At 36.9% G+C, this 16,661-nt stretch overlaps 1 protein-coding gene and 1 long non-coding RNA gene across 7 annotated transcripts in view; both read left to right on the forward strand.

Moving 5' to 3' along the window:
* Positions 1 to 16,661, forward strand: part of Pgant6 (Polypeptide N-Acetylgalactosaminyltransferase 6) — a 53,183-nt gene that overhangs the window by 12,801 nt on the left and 23,721 nt on the right. Inside the window, exon 1 of one of the 2 annotated variants that reach the window (XM_089857631.1) lies at positions 1,377 to 1,810. The exons of the other annotated variant lie outside the window; for it this stretch is intronic. Coding sequence (XP_089713757.1) covers positions 1,592 to 1,810 — 219 coding nt within the window. The 5' untranslated portion in view covers positions 1,377 to 1,591. Of the gene's footprint in view, positions 1 to 1,376; positions 1,811 to 16,661 lie in introns of those variants that run through there. 2 annotated transcript variants of the gene reach the window in all.
* Positions 6,781 to 11,471, forward strand: LOC149709706 (uncharacterized). Of its 5 annotated transcripts, XR_016376117.1 has the most exons (4): positions 6,781 to 7,410; positions 7,475 to 8,750; positions 8,812 to 9,549; positions 9,630 to 11,471. It is a non-coding gene; the product is annotated as an uncharacterized LOC149709706 (long non-coding RNA). The 5 variants fall into 5 exon arrangements; XR_016376116.1 differs by having other exon boundaries at positions 6,782 to 7,410; positions 7,475 to 9,549; XR_016376118.1 differs by having other exon boundaries at positions 6,784 to 7,410; positions 7,475 to 8,953.

Here is a 16,661-nt window from a genome sequence, read left to right on the forward strand (position 1 = left end):
CGTATGAATTATGAATAAACCACATTCATCTTCTAACCCTTTACAAAATACTAAATAGATTTTCGTACGTATTTCATTCAATATTCATGGAGAAATTGTCAGCTGTTAATTGTCAAGCGGGGTAAGGACCAAAACACAAGGGTGAGAGGTTTATTACAATCATCATGAAACGTAGCATTGTTAAATAGCCATTTTGTCGGTTCTGTCACGTTTATTCTTAAATAACAATCTAAAAAAATGTATAAGAGGCGACTTCTAAACGAGCTTCGTCATTTCCGAACCCGGTTCACATTTACTTCCGTTAAAGCGTGCGTTACTTCCTAAGGGATCTGCTACGCATGAATTATTTATTTTACTGTTGCTATTGGCTGATAGTTTTTATTCAACCGTGGAGTAATATTTAAGTAAACAAAGGCATAGAAACATTGATAAACGGCATAAGCAGACGCTGAAATTAGGCCCATTAAACGTAATACTTAAATATTTTAATCATCAATCCCATAAACTTTTAAAAATCAAGTTTATAACCCCGTAATTATACTGAAACTTTATGGCAAACCCCCGTACTTTATTTTCAGATATAGAGCTATTTCAGAGGGGGTAATGGCTACGTCACCAATGCTATTTGCCCATAGAGAAACCCTCACAAAATGGCCGCCCTCTACACTCAAAGGCAGGCCCAATTTTCGTAGCAGACGAAATTTTTCCCCCACTGAAATAGCTCTATAGGCCTATCGTCTTGAGTATCGACCAGGGCTGTACATAAGGATATTTTTATTAGTAGTCAAGCTGGAAAGTGAGTCTCCATATCTCAATTGTTTAATGGGAGTAGCAATATTTATTATTTATGCAAAATATATTCAAGTTGACTAGGGAGCCCCAGTATTTTGATTTAGTTTCAGTAATCAAATACCTTCACTATATTTTCTTTTTTTTTTTTTTTTCCCTATGGAGCTGTATGACCTTCTGATAGGGTTCTAGCTCGTCAAATAAATGGAGCAAAAAAAAAAAAACTAGTGCTTTATGTACAGCCCTGGTATCGACCTTTCCATCCCGCGAAGTGGCGCCTCCAAGCGGAGAAACGCAACATTTTTCCCACCATCCTCCTCCCCTCTCTGTCGCGCGCGCTTTCAGAGAGAATTTAGAAAGGGAGTGGAAGGCCCCCCCTTTGACTCTATTAAACGTGATGACGCCCAAACAAGATGTCGCGTTGAGCTTTTTGGGGTAGGCGAGTTTCCGGTCACGTGTTCTAAAATCTATCTATTACAAACGCATCATACCGGAAATCGACCTGCCTAGATAACGTTTAGCAGACGACGTTGCGCTACATTCCAAACCACCCCTTCCACTCCCCTTCTAAATTCTCTCTGGCGCTTTCCCGCGTTTTCGTCGGACTGTGTTGGTTCTCGCTCGTTAGTAGTCGAAGGAGATTCCATCCCAGACGAGGCGATGTTGTCCAACGTGCGTGACCTTTAAAATTTAAAACAACACCGGTTCCTTTTTTTAAAAAAATAGGAGGGAAAACCTTCACCGGCGCATCGCTGGCGAAGTTATCGGTTAGGGCCTCCGTCAGTTTCCGTGGCGATTCACGATGGTTTTACGGCGAAATACCAAGAAACTCGTCAAGTTAGTCGCGACCGTTTTCGGGTTACTTCTAACGGGAACTCTAGTGATAAAATTCGTCGATTTCAACGGGGATCTCGACTACGAAAACGCCGACGTAAGAAACAAATTCGGCCCCGGAAATCACCAACACAATTCCGCCAAATTCGGACTTCCCAGAGCGCCCGAAATATTACGAAGAATTAAAGTGAGTTTTCTTTTCGTTTTTTAAGCGTGACAGTCGGTGCTCGGTGGTTTTTATGATAATTAGGGTTAATTAGAAGGTGTGTTATGTTTTTACGAGGCATTATGGCATTGTTTATGAGATGTAAATGGGAATTGGTAGCGTGGAAAATGTTGGAGAGCCGAACTTTAAATGTAGGCCTAGCTTTACGTTTAGGGCATTTTTTCAGACTATTTGTGTTCTCTGTGAACTCGCAAATGATCTGGTGGTAACAATACCCGATTATTTAAATCCATATTCACGAGAACATAAGAAATTTTTTAGCTATAATTCACAGCTGTTTGTTGATTGTTATACAATACTCATATGTCGCATAGTATTTGCATAATTTTTTTTATTGTTTTATTATCGTCGATGTGGCAAACACAGGTAGGTATGTGATACGAAAACACGTTCGGAATTTTCCTATATGGCTTTGTATAACGATTAGATAACCAGATAACTCTACCCTGCAGGCTGTTTTAGGGGATAACTTGTAAACGGGTTCGAAAAGTGAACTTTAATAGCTATTTAGTCTAGTTCTTGGCAAAGCCTCCTACAGTTATATTTATCTTTTTAAAATCGAAATCATAATACTGGTTTTTCGTTTTAAATTTCAATCCGTTATGGTGTTCTACAACTCGTTATTGGGTAATTATCAATTTAATTGTCCTAATACTCGCGCCCTTTGACGTAACACGAGTAATTTATTCTGGATTCGGCAAGCAAATATAGGCTCCAAATGTGGGAATTATTTTTCTGGCTCTTAAGTTTTGAGAAGTGTCAGTTTTTTTATCTTAAAAATGGCCTTGAACCGGGCGTATGGGTTCAATCTACAAGAGTCTGCTTTAGGGAGGGGTTATGAACCCTTAAGTGGGTGCAGTGGGTGTTGTATTTTTTGAAGGCATTCTTTACACGTCATACAACGAAACTATGTATACATACACCTATCCTCAGCAGCGTATTGACACAGCAGTCTCCCTTAGCCCCATTTTCAATCCGTAATGGGTGTGTTTAGTTTTTATACCATCAACGCGGATACAAGTTTTTTAAATAGACTATAAATCCTTCCAAGGTTTTTTTATTTCTATATATATTGTCCTATTATTATAATTTAAATTGGAAATATTCATTCAGGCCTTGAAAGATTTAATTTTTTTTTTGTGATACTTGTCAATATTGGCGTGAATAATTTTTTACACACCTTTTTAAAATAAGCTTGAGTAAATAATACAAAGCCATTCAAGCCCAAATATTTTATTTTTTATTGGTGGAACAATTTTAAGTTCATATTCAAAACTCTGGTTCTATAAGAGATACGGTGATGTCCTTTGAGTATGTCATAGCCCTATTAATACCCTTTCCAGAGATACTAAACACTATAGGAACAGTACCTAACTTGAAATGAATAAAGTCAATCCCAATTTGAACATAAGTATACATGATGCATCCTTAGAAAATTTGACCAATAATTCCTGGTGCCCAATTATTCTAGTATTTAATGAGTATCATTTTGGGCTAAGTCAGAACCAAGCATATCCCAAGTGACCCGGGACCAGCTGTAGCAGTGCCGGGATGTTCACGCTTCGACAAAAATTATAATTCAGCAAGAAGTGAAAAAGGCAACAACGTTGACAGTACAAGTTAGCTCGGCTATCGAAACCTTAATATTCCCTCGACCCACATCAACGATTATTCTTTCTCATACTCCAATTTATAACTTTTTTTTTTATTTCAAATTTATCTCTCTCTTATTTTTTTTGTCATCGCTCAATACCGTAGCGATTTAAATAGCCCTTAGCTTTTAAAAACGTCGTCGTGACTAGTGGCCCGAAAATTTCCCAAAGTGTTATTATAAGCGCCGAGGGAATTTCAGAGTTTTGTAACAATTTTCAAACAAGAAAGAAATTATTCAAAACAGGTTCTTTTTTTTTTCTTAATGAGAGTTTTTTTGTTAGGTTTCGAAAGTGATAGCCTAAGTTTCTTTTTTCAAAGTTTTTGACTAATTAGGCGATCAACTTCGTCACGGTTCCTGGTTATTAACTATATTTGTTTAATTGTTTGATTTTGTAAGCGTATAAAGATCTATATTTTTTAATTTATATGCTAGGGTCGATCGCTAATCGACACGGTCATAAAATCTTAAGAATTTTAATGTCGAATTCGGAATTTATTTTTAATTTATTTACTTTTGTATCACTTTGACCTTTGAACCCTATTAGATATTTAGAGTCAAATAATTAGGGCTATATTTCCACTTATATTTTTTTAAATAAATAAGTAAAATCAGAGTTAGTAGGTTTCAAAGTTGGGGTCAATGGGTCATAATTGATTCAAAGTTGATTATCTCGACCCGTTTTTGAATTGGAGCCCAAGTATTTAGTATCATTAGATAGACAACAATTAGGGCTATCAGTATTTCAAAGAAATTCCACTGTATCTCTTTAAACACCAGAGTTACGAACGACTTCAAATCAGTTCAGTTCTCCATAGGCAATTCGAAAGTTACTAAGACGTAACCTTTATTATAAGTCAACCTTTCACTTCATAAATAAAGGGGAATATGGTTAAAAGGGGTCGAATGCCCTTGCCCCTTCTTGGGGACGCCCCACTCCCCGGAATATCGTGCAAGTGGCCCTCTTTTTCTTCGTTATATACTCCTTTATGTAACGCTAGTTGGTAAGTTCGGCTATAATAGCTATACAGAGAAGGGAAGCAAGCTGGCGTGCTCGAATAAATTTGTTCCCTATATAGTTTTATGTAGCGATTATGGGCTGTTCAACCCGCCTTTTTAAATGACCCATAATTTTCGACGACAGAGCCCTCCATACTTACGCAACCCGCTTTTATCGCGCGCTAAAAAAATTTTAGTACCTTGCATGCTTAGACTATAAGTTTGAAAGTCGTAATTTTTTTGCACATACACGCAATTTTTAGTTGTTAAAATATTTTTTATGAAATTTGATACAAAATATGTTGTAACAACGGAACGGTACGTGCTGCCAGTATCAGCAAGCAACGGGGATCGGTTAGCGTTCTATAGTATATCGAGGTCTTTCGGGAATCATTGTTTAAAGCTAGACGAGCGAGAACCCGGTATCTGCAGCATTATATCTATTCTGGTATGGTATATCAAGGTCACTTTCAAGAAATTAATTATTTTCAAAGTGATCATTGTTTAAATTAAGAAGCTTATAGGGGGGGCGGAGTACAGCCTTATTTTGAACAAATTACCATCTGATTTAAGTATGGTTCCTTTTTGTTATTGGTTCAACTGAGCTAAAAACAAAAATCCAACCTCGAAACGACCCTGGAAATGGAGATTGTCTAGACTAGACTTTTAAATTGCTTATATACCGATTTAAATCGTCCTGACTAATTCCAGAATATAAATATAAAACCCCATGCCATAAATAACGGTGCATGCACGGTAACCAACAACCGGAAGTTAAACAAAAACCTAAAGTTTATATATACGTTATTATACCAATTTTATTGTTCGAATATCCGGAACCACGTATTTACTTCCGAATCTCGTATAATAATTGTAATTGCCATATATAAGGAATGTTTATTTTATTCACCGGGCCGGGTTGTATTCTTAGACCGAGGGGGACCTCACTCACACACTTTGAATTTATTTTGGAGTTCCGACTTCCGAGGCCGTTATGGACCTCCGAATTTCTTTACGTATTTTATGATCGTTTTAGAGCGAGAGAGAATACCTATATGCGATAGGTAGCTGATGGCGCCGTTATTTCTAGGCTTTTACATTGAACACTTGCTTTTATTAGGGACCTATTATGGTATACACGTTACTCTCTATTGGTTATATTGGTTTGGGGGCTTTTTACTCGCTGTGTTTTGTTTTTAACTTTTAAAGAAATATACTAGAGCCATAGGCCTCTTCATCGTGTCCGAGCCGAGTTTGCAACGATACGGGATGTTTTCATTATTGGTGTATTAATCCGCCGCGGTATAACCTTTATTGCAAATTGAAACTGCACCCCCTCGCGCGCGCTCGATCTCGTGCTTCTTCAGAGCGATATCTTAATTGTTCGAGCGTAATTTGCAACGATAAGTGGTGTTTTCATTATTGGTGTATTAATCCGCGGCGGTATCACCTTTATTGCAAACTTTAACTGCATGCACGCGCAGGCTCTAGCGCTCTTGAAAATGTTAAATATGATTAATAATTCTTATATTATTATTTTATTTATATTATAACAAAGTGAGTTAGGACAATTTGACTCTGAAAGCCAATTGCTTATTGCTTCCGTAAAAAATATCCCACTCTTTCTTTAGATAAAGTCCCGGAGTATTAGCCCTTCTGATCCTCCGGAAATTTAGTCCCAAGGACCAGCCTGTATACACTATACACTTTTCCATCCATCCAATCGTTGTTTACTATCAACCTCGGGAAAGATTTTAGGCTTAGCACTTTGTTTTATTAGCTTTCTTTTTTTCTTGGCCCGGCCTCTACGTTCTGTAGTATATAGGCTCCTTGTAAATTGGAATGAACGTAGTTTCCTATTTTTCTGACGGACTATTTTGATAGGAAATACGATCGAGCGTGGATGTATATATCCGCTCTTGTAATTTGGCGCGTGAGATTTATTTTTTATTACGCTCTATAAAGGCGGGAGGGGGAATATCTCTCGAGATTCGATCAAAATGGCCTGTTTAAGAATTCCGCGATTTCTCCAGATTTTTACTTTTGCGCTCTTTAGAGCAGCGAAAGTATTGTTCTGACCTCTGTTGGCTGGACGGCTGGCTGGATTTGGTGTAACCGCATAATAAGATTCGTCATAAATAAACTTTTGAATTTCAAATTTCCCGCGAATTTTCGACTCGAAATTCACCCGTAGTTCACCTCACACCTCATAGGTGGCGTAACGTATTTAATTTCAATTGAAATTATTTTTCTGTCGGCGCCGGGCCTCGAACCTGCAATGTCCTGATCCATACGAGACGCCAGTGAAGTCGCCCGACCGCGCGCTCTACCACGAAGCCACGCTTGGTTGTAATATAGAGCGAGTTAAATTATACTGAAGAGAAGAAAGAGAGAGTTAGGATATGGACCCCCCCCCCCACCTCCCCGACGCCCGCACTTACTGCGTGGGTTTAGCGGGAGACGAGAGAGAGAGAACTGTGCAACTGTCTGGCTTTAGATATGGACCCCCCACCTCCCCGACGCCCGCCACTGGATGCTGTCGAATATATATTGTATCGCGCTAGAGGAGGAGAGACAGTTGCTTGCAATTTTTTTTTTTGCAATTTATAATTATTATATATCTTTTTAATCCTAGGCAAGATTAGATTTCTACTTGGGAACTTAAACATTACAATTAATATTATCATATTAATCAAAAAAGAAATTAAGGTTCTCCCCGACAGAAGGCGCGCTAAGCAGAGAGAGTTTTCTAATTTCACCAATGATATCGTTTTTTAAGACTCGTCTGCTTAAAAGTTAGGCAGGTTGATTTACTAATAAAATTAAATGTATTAACAAAATGAAACTCGAGTCAGCGTTTTAAAACTATAACTAGTTTGGGACGGAGGTACCATTGCTCACTATTTGTTTGGCAAGTTTAAAATTAAATGATCACTTAACGGAACTGACATAAAATAATAGGTAGATTTTTGCAGAATTAAATTGCAGATTCTTTGCAAAATTAACTAATCATTTTGGCAGTTTCCGCTCTCGCTGGGTTCATCTACTAATAACAGTTACGTAAGTGATAATTATAAAAATAAAATCAACAATCTCATAAAATCAACAACTCAAAATATAAAATGAAATTTATGATCAAAATGAATCTAATTTCAATCAACGACAAACGGAATCAACGTGTTCATCTCTCCATCCACGGAAATATGAAATTTCTACATGAAACATGAAAGTGCTATCAACCTAACAATTTTTAGAAATGTAATTTTAATCAGTGAAACATACTCATTTAAAGTTAACTAATTATAAGTCGCTAATTTGATTATTATATTTAAAAAAAATTATATTATTTAAGTAATAAATTTAACGATGGTGTTGATAGTACCAATAGAGTATTCAAGGATTGATTACGTTAATATCAACATATCAAACAAAAAGTATTTAATTATAATTTGGAATTTCAATTTAAATTTATACAGTTTTTTAAATGCCCATTGAGATTCAGAGTCTGTCACTGAATTTTGAAGATCTCCAGTCTCTGCCAAGTGATTTAAATTTTCAGACCCTCTCTGTGGGAAAGGGGGAATTAAATTAACGAGACTTACAAACTGACATCATCCTTAAATTAAATAAGGATTATAAATTAAAATTTAAATCAAGGTATTGAAGGTTTAATTAACGTTACTTTGAAAGTATCAAATTAAAAATTTACAACTTAAGCTCATCAATAAAAAGAACATTAAGATAATTATTAATAGGCATAAACAATCATCAATAAAAAGAACATTAAGATAAATATTAATAGGCATAAACAATCATCAATAAAAAGAACATTAAGATAATTATTAAAAGGCATGGACAATTTACAACTTAAGCTCATTAATAAAAAGAACATTAAGATAATTATTAATAGGCCTTTCCTATTATGGGGGTAGTAAAACTGTACCAGTCCTGAAAGAACATACAATTTTGTTTAAGAATGGACTAGCAAAATTTCACTATTTTGTCTTCCTTAAACTTTGTATTCTGGCAGCTCTGTTGCCAAGAGTTTTTTGTTAGTTTGATAACCTAGGCCATCGTCATCAAAGCAATGTTTTTTCCTAACCTCAGGCTCATACGCCGAAGTGTGTAGTGTGTACCTTATTCGAATGTTAGGAAAGGATTTTAAAATATCCATGCGGTGGCATAACTAGTTAAATATCAGCAACAGTTGAAAAACCTTCGCCTAACTAACAAGGTCTGCTACAGTATAAGGTACAATTCGTTCAGTAATATAAATCGGTTACATAATAATAAAAATATAAATTTAAATAAGATTTGCAAACGCATCAGAAACTCCCGTTACTCGGACCCCGAGTCCCCGACTCCCCGTCTCCCCGATACACTAAAGACCGAGGCTTAAACCTCGTAGCTCGCGGCCATCTTTATTGTTTACATCATGGGCTCGTCACTACAGGGTAGGAAATAAGACAGGTTTACAAGTCCCAAACCAGTTTATTAATTGCTCGGACCAGTTTATTTATTCCAAAAGTTGGGGTCAGTGGTATCAGGGAGCACTTTATTAATTAGGGTTTTTGGAAAAAATAGACGGTGGGACCAGTTTATAAATTCGGGGTTCCTTTTTAGAATTTTTCTAGCTCAACACATTTTCTACCAATTCTACTCCTAGGTAGTTAGTACTCCTTGGCTACAACTTCCCTACAAAGGTTTTGTATTCTATTGACTATTGATCTTGTCTAGCGTCTATACTCTAGAATGAGTCTCTTGTAGTCGACAGTCTAGACCATAGCCAGTACTAGTTGTCAGTAGTCGTATTTCTCAGTAGTGCATGGTCACATTACAAGATTTTGATCTGGCTTACTGATAGCGAGAGAAGATATTGCCGCTGAATTTATGGAAAATGCAATAAGGAATAAGGCTAGTTCAGAAAAGGATTAAGAACTTCAAATATCATTAGACATGTTGATTGATATTTAGTGGCAACTAGTTGAAAAATTGTGATAATAAATAAAAGTTAACTGTTATGGATTGTTATATGCTACTTTTTCCTACAGTAAAAAATTCAAATTCAATTACAATTTTCAGCTTCTTTACTTTTGTGTCTTTACGTGCTTTTTATTCTCACCATTTTAGAAATTTAATTTATAGTGGGACCGGTAAAATAATAATTAATGCGAGGGTCACTGGTCCCAAGGACCACCACCACATCCGCGACACCAATTCGCCGCAACCCACTCCGAAACAGACGAGCGCCTGAAAGGCTCAACCTATGAGACAGCAGCTAAACCAAGTTTTCACCATAATAACAATAACCTCATGAAGGACAGTATAAATAATGAGTTTAAACAAACTTTTCACCATAATAACAATAACCTCATAAAGGACAGTATAAATAATGACTTTAAACAAACTTTTCACCACAATAACAATAACCTCATAAAGGACAGTATAAAATAGTGAGTTAAACGAAGTTAAATCTTATAGCGATTTCCACTGACTGCTCCAAAGAGTGCTCTCAGTGTCAGGATGACGTAACTGCCCTCAGCGAGTTTTGGAGAGAATAGTTTCGTCAGTGGAACACGATCGAGAGGTCAGAGCGCGCTCTGAATAATCAAAATTGGCGCCGGAGACGAAATTGCAATAAAGTGTGTATATCTTGACGCAAATGGGCCGAAACCAATTAATAGAATTAACATTTCAATTAATTTTCAAAAAATCTATTTTGAATAATGATCGACAACGTCTCTGATATAATTATTGGTTTTAGGAAGAGGCGTAATATCTTTAAAGTGATGATAAAACCTCGTATTCTTCATCTTCAGAACTTTAAGAAGATGATTCCAGAAATAAATAAGCATAAGCGAGAGCCTGTCTTCTATGAGATACCCCATGGTCCACCATTTTAATTTTATTACGTCATACTCGAGCACCGTCGCTCCGTCGAATTTTTGAGAGCACGAAAGAGCAATTCTCGGGCAGTTTTTGGGGTCAGTGGAAAACGCGATTCTGGGCGAGTGTTGCACTCGTGTTCCCAGTGGCGGACGAAAACGCGCCGAGAGTGCACTTAGAGTGCTCTAGTGCAGTCAGTGGAAATCGCTATGAATTACAATCTACCTCATTAAGCTCAATCAAACTGTTACAAATGCATAGCGCAATATTACAAGTTGCCAATGATCTTCGAATTTTATTGTTAAACCCTCACATTATCTTAAGACTCATACAGTCACTGGGTTTTAATCTCACGGGAGAGTATTGCTATATTCGTAATTCCCGCCTATTCCAAACACAACCTAGATGGCGCCCCATCCTCAGATATCGATTGATTGTAACCCCCATTTTCTAAGCATGAGATATACGTCGTTTACCAGGCAAATTCAAGGGGGGCTGCCATTGCGTCTTAGTAGTTTTTGATACCGCCATCTAGCGTCGAAGTAAAGCGTAAAATTCGGTATTTTTGTCTCTTTAAACGTCGGTGTTTAAAGCCATCTAGCGTTCAAAAGCAGGAAGTTCAAAACCATCGTCTGAAATCCTTTGGCTCGGTGAATCCGATGATTTGAACATATTTTTTAATTCTTATTGGTAATTAGTAAGTTTTGAAAAATAAAAATGGCAAGCTGGGGTAGAACATGTTCCGTTCTTGGCTGTAAAAGTAGTGATAGGGATTTAAGGGAGTGGAGATCGTGGGTTTGCAAACTTCATTCGGGACCTGACAAAGGGTTAACTCTGTGTCATAAAGATTGTTGTTGTCCGCGGCCATTTTTAAAATACGGAATAAAATCAAAGTACAGAATTCGCTCACTAGATGGCGATTACCAAAAACTACTCACATTTTAAAAATGGGAGGTAACCTCGTACATCGCGTACAGGAGAGAACACTCCTCACTTCTTTATCCGCACTCAAGCGGCATCCTTGCCACCCAATGTAACGAATGACCATAATCATATGGTAGAATAAATCTTGGATATTGATTAGTATATCTAGCCTAATTAATCCACCAAGACTTGAACACTACAGTTAATTACTTATTTAATTAAACTGTAAACCAAATTCTTACTAGATTGGTTTTATTCATAATCGGAATGCTATTTTATAAACAATGGAAAAAAACCTGAAAATTATAAATTTGTCGGGGTCAATGAATATAGTAATACTAATTCTAGTCACTAGAGGGCGCGCAAAAGTGTAATCTGGCCGGGGCCATCTTGTTTTTTATTAGTAAGTATTATTAGAAACAAACCTTACGGGAAATCTTTATGGTTCCTTGGCTGATTTTCTCTATGATTTCTATAGGATAAAAATTATTCAGTTCGCAGCATTGCGCATGCGTAGATTGAAATTAGTTTTATTTAGAAAAAATAATAATAAAAACAGAAAATAATTTGATTTTTTTTTTTATCTAAAATTTTAATCTTTTTTTTTTGTAAATTTATTTTATTCGCATATTTAAATGATCAGGTCACGTGACATTTGTCTTAAGAAAACAGTACTCCCTTCTAGCATTGACGACAAACTACGCGTAATTTTATAATTCAAAAGGTTTAATTAAACATAGGTGTATTAATCCGCCGTAGCGGCCCTTAATGTGTCCAAACTACCCTTTGGGCCCTTTCCAAAAGATAATACCAACAACGTATAATATATCTCCTCCACCCGCGGAGGATCTTCTAAATATATAATTAAAGTCTTGTTTTAATTAACTTGCTAATTTTAAGTAAGTTTGACTTGTAAATTAGATCCCGGAAGAATGCAAGGAGGCTTGATTAAGCTTGGGGCGCTCTTCTAGAAGTCCATAATGTGACGACGTCTATTCCTTTTTGAACCCTCCCCCAGGCCCCAGTCTCTATTTAAGCGGGGGCCAACCCCCCAAATTCCCAAAACTGCATGGGTAAGATGACCTTTTATGGCTTTCTTATTATGGGCCCCCTTAAAGGCCGTAATCATTTTATGGGTCAACTAGGATACTGGAATAATAAAGAAATAAAAAATGCCCCCCCCCCGTTTTCTTAAGGCTCATTTTTCAGTTTTATTAACAAAAGGAGCCCAAATATGTAAATTCCATCGAAAAAGATACCCCTTAGTGATAATGTTGAAATTAATTAAAGTGGCTATAGTATTAGGTTTAGATTTAGTCACATTAAATTACCGACTTCATTTAAATACAAATTAACTTGAAAACGGTGGTGGCTTGGACTGCAAAATGTCATCGAACATTTTCGACTCAAAATCATCTTTAGTAGTTTGGTTATAGCAACATAATTTGAAACTCGCCGGGTCACTTCGATAAAATATAACATTATCACACGTAGTCCGAGATGGGCGAGCATCAAACACAATGAAAACAAAACCAAAAAAAATTATTCCCATCCTTAAAAGTTCAAAAAGGATGTTTTTTATTTTTTTTTTTATTATTTTATTTTGCTAAGTACCTAGCCTATACCTACCTCCTCACCTCTGTCTGCCTCTCTAGCGGCTACGGGCTCCTTTGACCTTTGAACCTCTTTTTAAAAACGGGGTGGGGGCGGGTGAAGGAGGAGATGAATTTAAAAAGAAAGAATGAAAATGAGAGGATGGGGTTGTTGTTGTATCTCTCCTGAAAGAATTTATTCAAACTCATCGAGTTGGGATTAATTTTAGGCCGAACTTGTTTCGCCGCTCTCTTCTTCCTCCTCTCCCGGGACTAATTGTTGAGAGAAAACGGGCCGAGGCTTAACTGGTATTGAAACCTCGTTATGCTAATTACTAGAATAGGATCGTGGCTCAAGTAGTCTAGCAGGCTGGCCGCGTTTAAAATATCTTCTCTGAACTTTTAAGCGTACGCGGTTTGTTGCTAGCGTCTAGACGCTAGACTCGAAAAGAGATAAAAGTTAACTGGCTGCTGCGGCCCTATGTATCACTGTTTTAATTTGACCGAGTGGCCATTTTAATAGTGAGTTAATTAAGGTTAAATGATAACGCCCGCTCAATTAAACCATCCAGATTTTAATTTGTCTGTTTGTTTCTTTGAAGAATAGGACTAAGAAATTTTACAATATTGAATTTTAACTAAATGAATTAGGCTTAATTTTAATTTAAATAAGGTTGAATTAGGTTTGTATATTCTTAGTTATTTCTTGGAAAAGGGCTTGGGAATTATATTACCGATATAGAATATTTAATTTATTGAATTACACTTATGGATTTTGATCGAAATACATTTATTTATTCTCAACTTAAAATTTTAATATTGTTATTTGAATATTTAATAGCTGGAAATTTTAACAATTTATATTCGTACGTATTATTTTCAAAAATATGAAACTGGAAAGATTTGAAATATTTATAAAGTTGAAGTCGTTGGAAGAAAGGTTGGGGGCAAAAGGTCAAATTATCATAAAGTTATAAAACATCGCTGCAGGTCCTAGAAATATATTTATAAAAGAACGTTAGGTAATATAATCCTTATCCCCACCCCCTCTTTTTTACGGTTCATTGGGGATATATTTTATTTCAACTGTATATGTAATCTTGGAGCAATCGGAACAATTCTTGCAAGGCTGTACTGTACCTTCTTCAACAGAGGGATTCAGGGACCGAGGCTTAGAAAACGTATATAAAAAAGGTCATGAATGGGAATAACCTTTCACATTAAAGTTTTATACGCATTCATTAGAGTTCATCCTAACTTGAAAATACAGCGAGAAAATAAACTGTAAAGGAATTATACCTAGGGAATGATTATATGGTGGAGTAGTGGCATCCCGTGTTATCTTTCCCTTGGATAGTATTAAGGGTAAAGGCCAGGGACTGCCAGTAGTAGATAGAATTTGGAATAAAGAGATACTGTCCAACATCTCTGATAGTTTTTCTGTTAATATTTCTACGGAAAAATATATGAAAAACACACTCGGATATAAATAGCTCGTTTATATTCTTAAAAAGTTTTAAAATATATTTTATTTTATTTTTAATATTGTATTTGAGGTTCTTGGAATGTTTCAAAGATTTCCATGTCGTTTATTTTTTATTTTTGTAGCTTTCTAAGTTACTAAAAGAGTGTACGCAGTACTTTCATTTATTCTTTTCTTATTCTAAATGCATGGTTTCAAGTTGGAAAGGAAAGAAAAATCTACATATAGGAAATGGAATAGAGTAATGGCATCTCTCCTTACTGCCTACGTGACGCTATAAGGGGTAGTTAACGCGGAGTGCTACTACTCTGTAAAAGGAGTTGGTTTGGTTTTGCCGCGGATTTAGAAGACGCGTGACTGTATATACGGAAGGACTATTTATTCGAGGGCGTTTTCATTCCCGAATTCCTCATAAATAATACAAACTGTAAAACCGAGTAAAGAGAATGTAATGGGATGGAACCGAGGCTTAGAACCGCGCGGGGTTTTCAGATCACGCGCCAGGCGAGACGCGTATAGAGCAGACAGCGACAGAAGTAAGAAATTCAAAGTTTCGCGCGTCGCGCCACGAGCCAACGCTCCTTAACTCCAATAGTTCATTTACTCCTAAATTTCTATGATTCAGGCAGCTTTGGTAATTGACAAGTTAACTATACAACTAATTAATCAGTCGAACCCGGGTGGTGTTAGGTTTCGTCTGCTAGCCTATATAGGAATTAATAAAGCTTGGTTATCCTCGGGTTACTCTATTATATAATGATAACATTACCGTGTTTCCTTTTAAAATAAAATTGAAACTATTTCCATGTACAAAAACAGCAAAAACGCGAATGTCTTATAAAATGGGGGGTATAACTCGGAAGCTTGGGAACCAAAAACATGCACACGGAGATTCAAAATTACAAAATTTTTGTTTTTGGCTGCGTGAGCTCGCATCGCATCGAAACTAAAGCGGAATCTCTTTCACGTTGTCGTTTTGAGATTGGTTGGGGTAATGGTACACCATGGCACGAGGAACGAACAGTGTTCCGCATGGGCATAGTGGTATCTGGGCGGTGTTTCCATCATAGGCTGGGATGTACGAGAGAGTATATGTATATGAAATATATTCCCGTCCGTGATCCTTCGTTTACTGTTCTCCTTTTGCTTCAGTCTCCGGTTTTCCCGCCAGAAGGGGACCATCACGAGGGTTTGGGGAGGGGGGTACGATGGAGAAGGGGATCTATCCACGCTCGGGATGGTAATCCAAGCATTTCCTGCGAGTAATCCGAAGAGAGACGATGCCTTGTCGCCAGGCAACCCCCTAGCTGCGTGGCAAACCTCTCTGTCTCTCTCGGTTTTCCTCTTTTCTCCTCTTTTCTCCTCTTTCTCTCTTCTCTCTTCGAGAGGATGGGAGAAGCAATCATAAATAACCCCGCTCTTTATATTTTGTCGCTCTTCGGCAGACTCGTGCTTGGTTTCGATAGATAAAATCATGGAAAAACCAGCTCACTAGTAGTTCCTGGAAATCCAGGAAAAACCCTTAAAATGTATATAGGGAATTTTGGAAGTGAATGTTATAGCGAATTTCATATTTGTTTGGCAAATTTTCTATTGTAGACTTGAAAGTATAGTTTAAAGACGCCATTCTCACTTTTCTACAAAACGGGAGATGGGATGTCAATATATTTGAGTGTCAGGTTTACTATTAAATCATTTGATTTGACATTGAAGGAATAAATAAACAAAACACGTCACTTAAATCTGACGAGCCCTGTCAAATATCTTCAAGCGCAGTTCGTTTCAATACGGTTCTCACTTATCTATGAACCAGTTACATTACGTATCATTCCGTGGTTGTATTTCCTATTATTGAATTTCCCAAATGAGACCGACTGACGTTTTTTTCTCTCGTCAAATCATTCAAATTTCCGCTTGTAATTTAAGACCTATTTTTTCCCCTTATCCTTTCTCCATCAGGATACACCCTGATTGTAGTTTTTTGCTGTATTTCGCTCGTCTTTGTAAGGGCATGAATTTGTCTATTACTAGTTGAAGTTGCATTACGATCTGTGTAGGTATGTTTTTAAAATTGCATAATTCATTTTTCCATCGTTGTTTCTTCTCATTTCCGAGAAACCAATTTCATTTTCCCGCCTATTTTTTAGCCCCCGGCCGGGGGGGGGGAATAGTGGGGGGAGAGCGAAAAACCTTTTCAAATAAAGAGAGAAAAAAATAAAAATAGCTCAGAACTCTTTCTTGTTATCGTCCGCCTTCATAAAGTTTGAAACTGGATGC

The sequence above is a fragment of the Phalangium opilio genome, unplaced genomic scaffold (assembly GCF_054372755.1).
Source record: "Phalangium opilio isolate 3A_F unplaced genomic scaffold, DU_Popi_V2 ptg000011l_1, whole genome shotgun sequence".
Lineage (NCBI taxonomy): Eukaryota > Metazoa > Arthropoda > Arachnida > Opiliones > Phalangiidae > Phalangium > Phalangium opilio.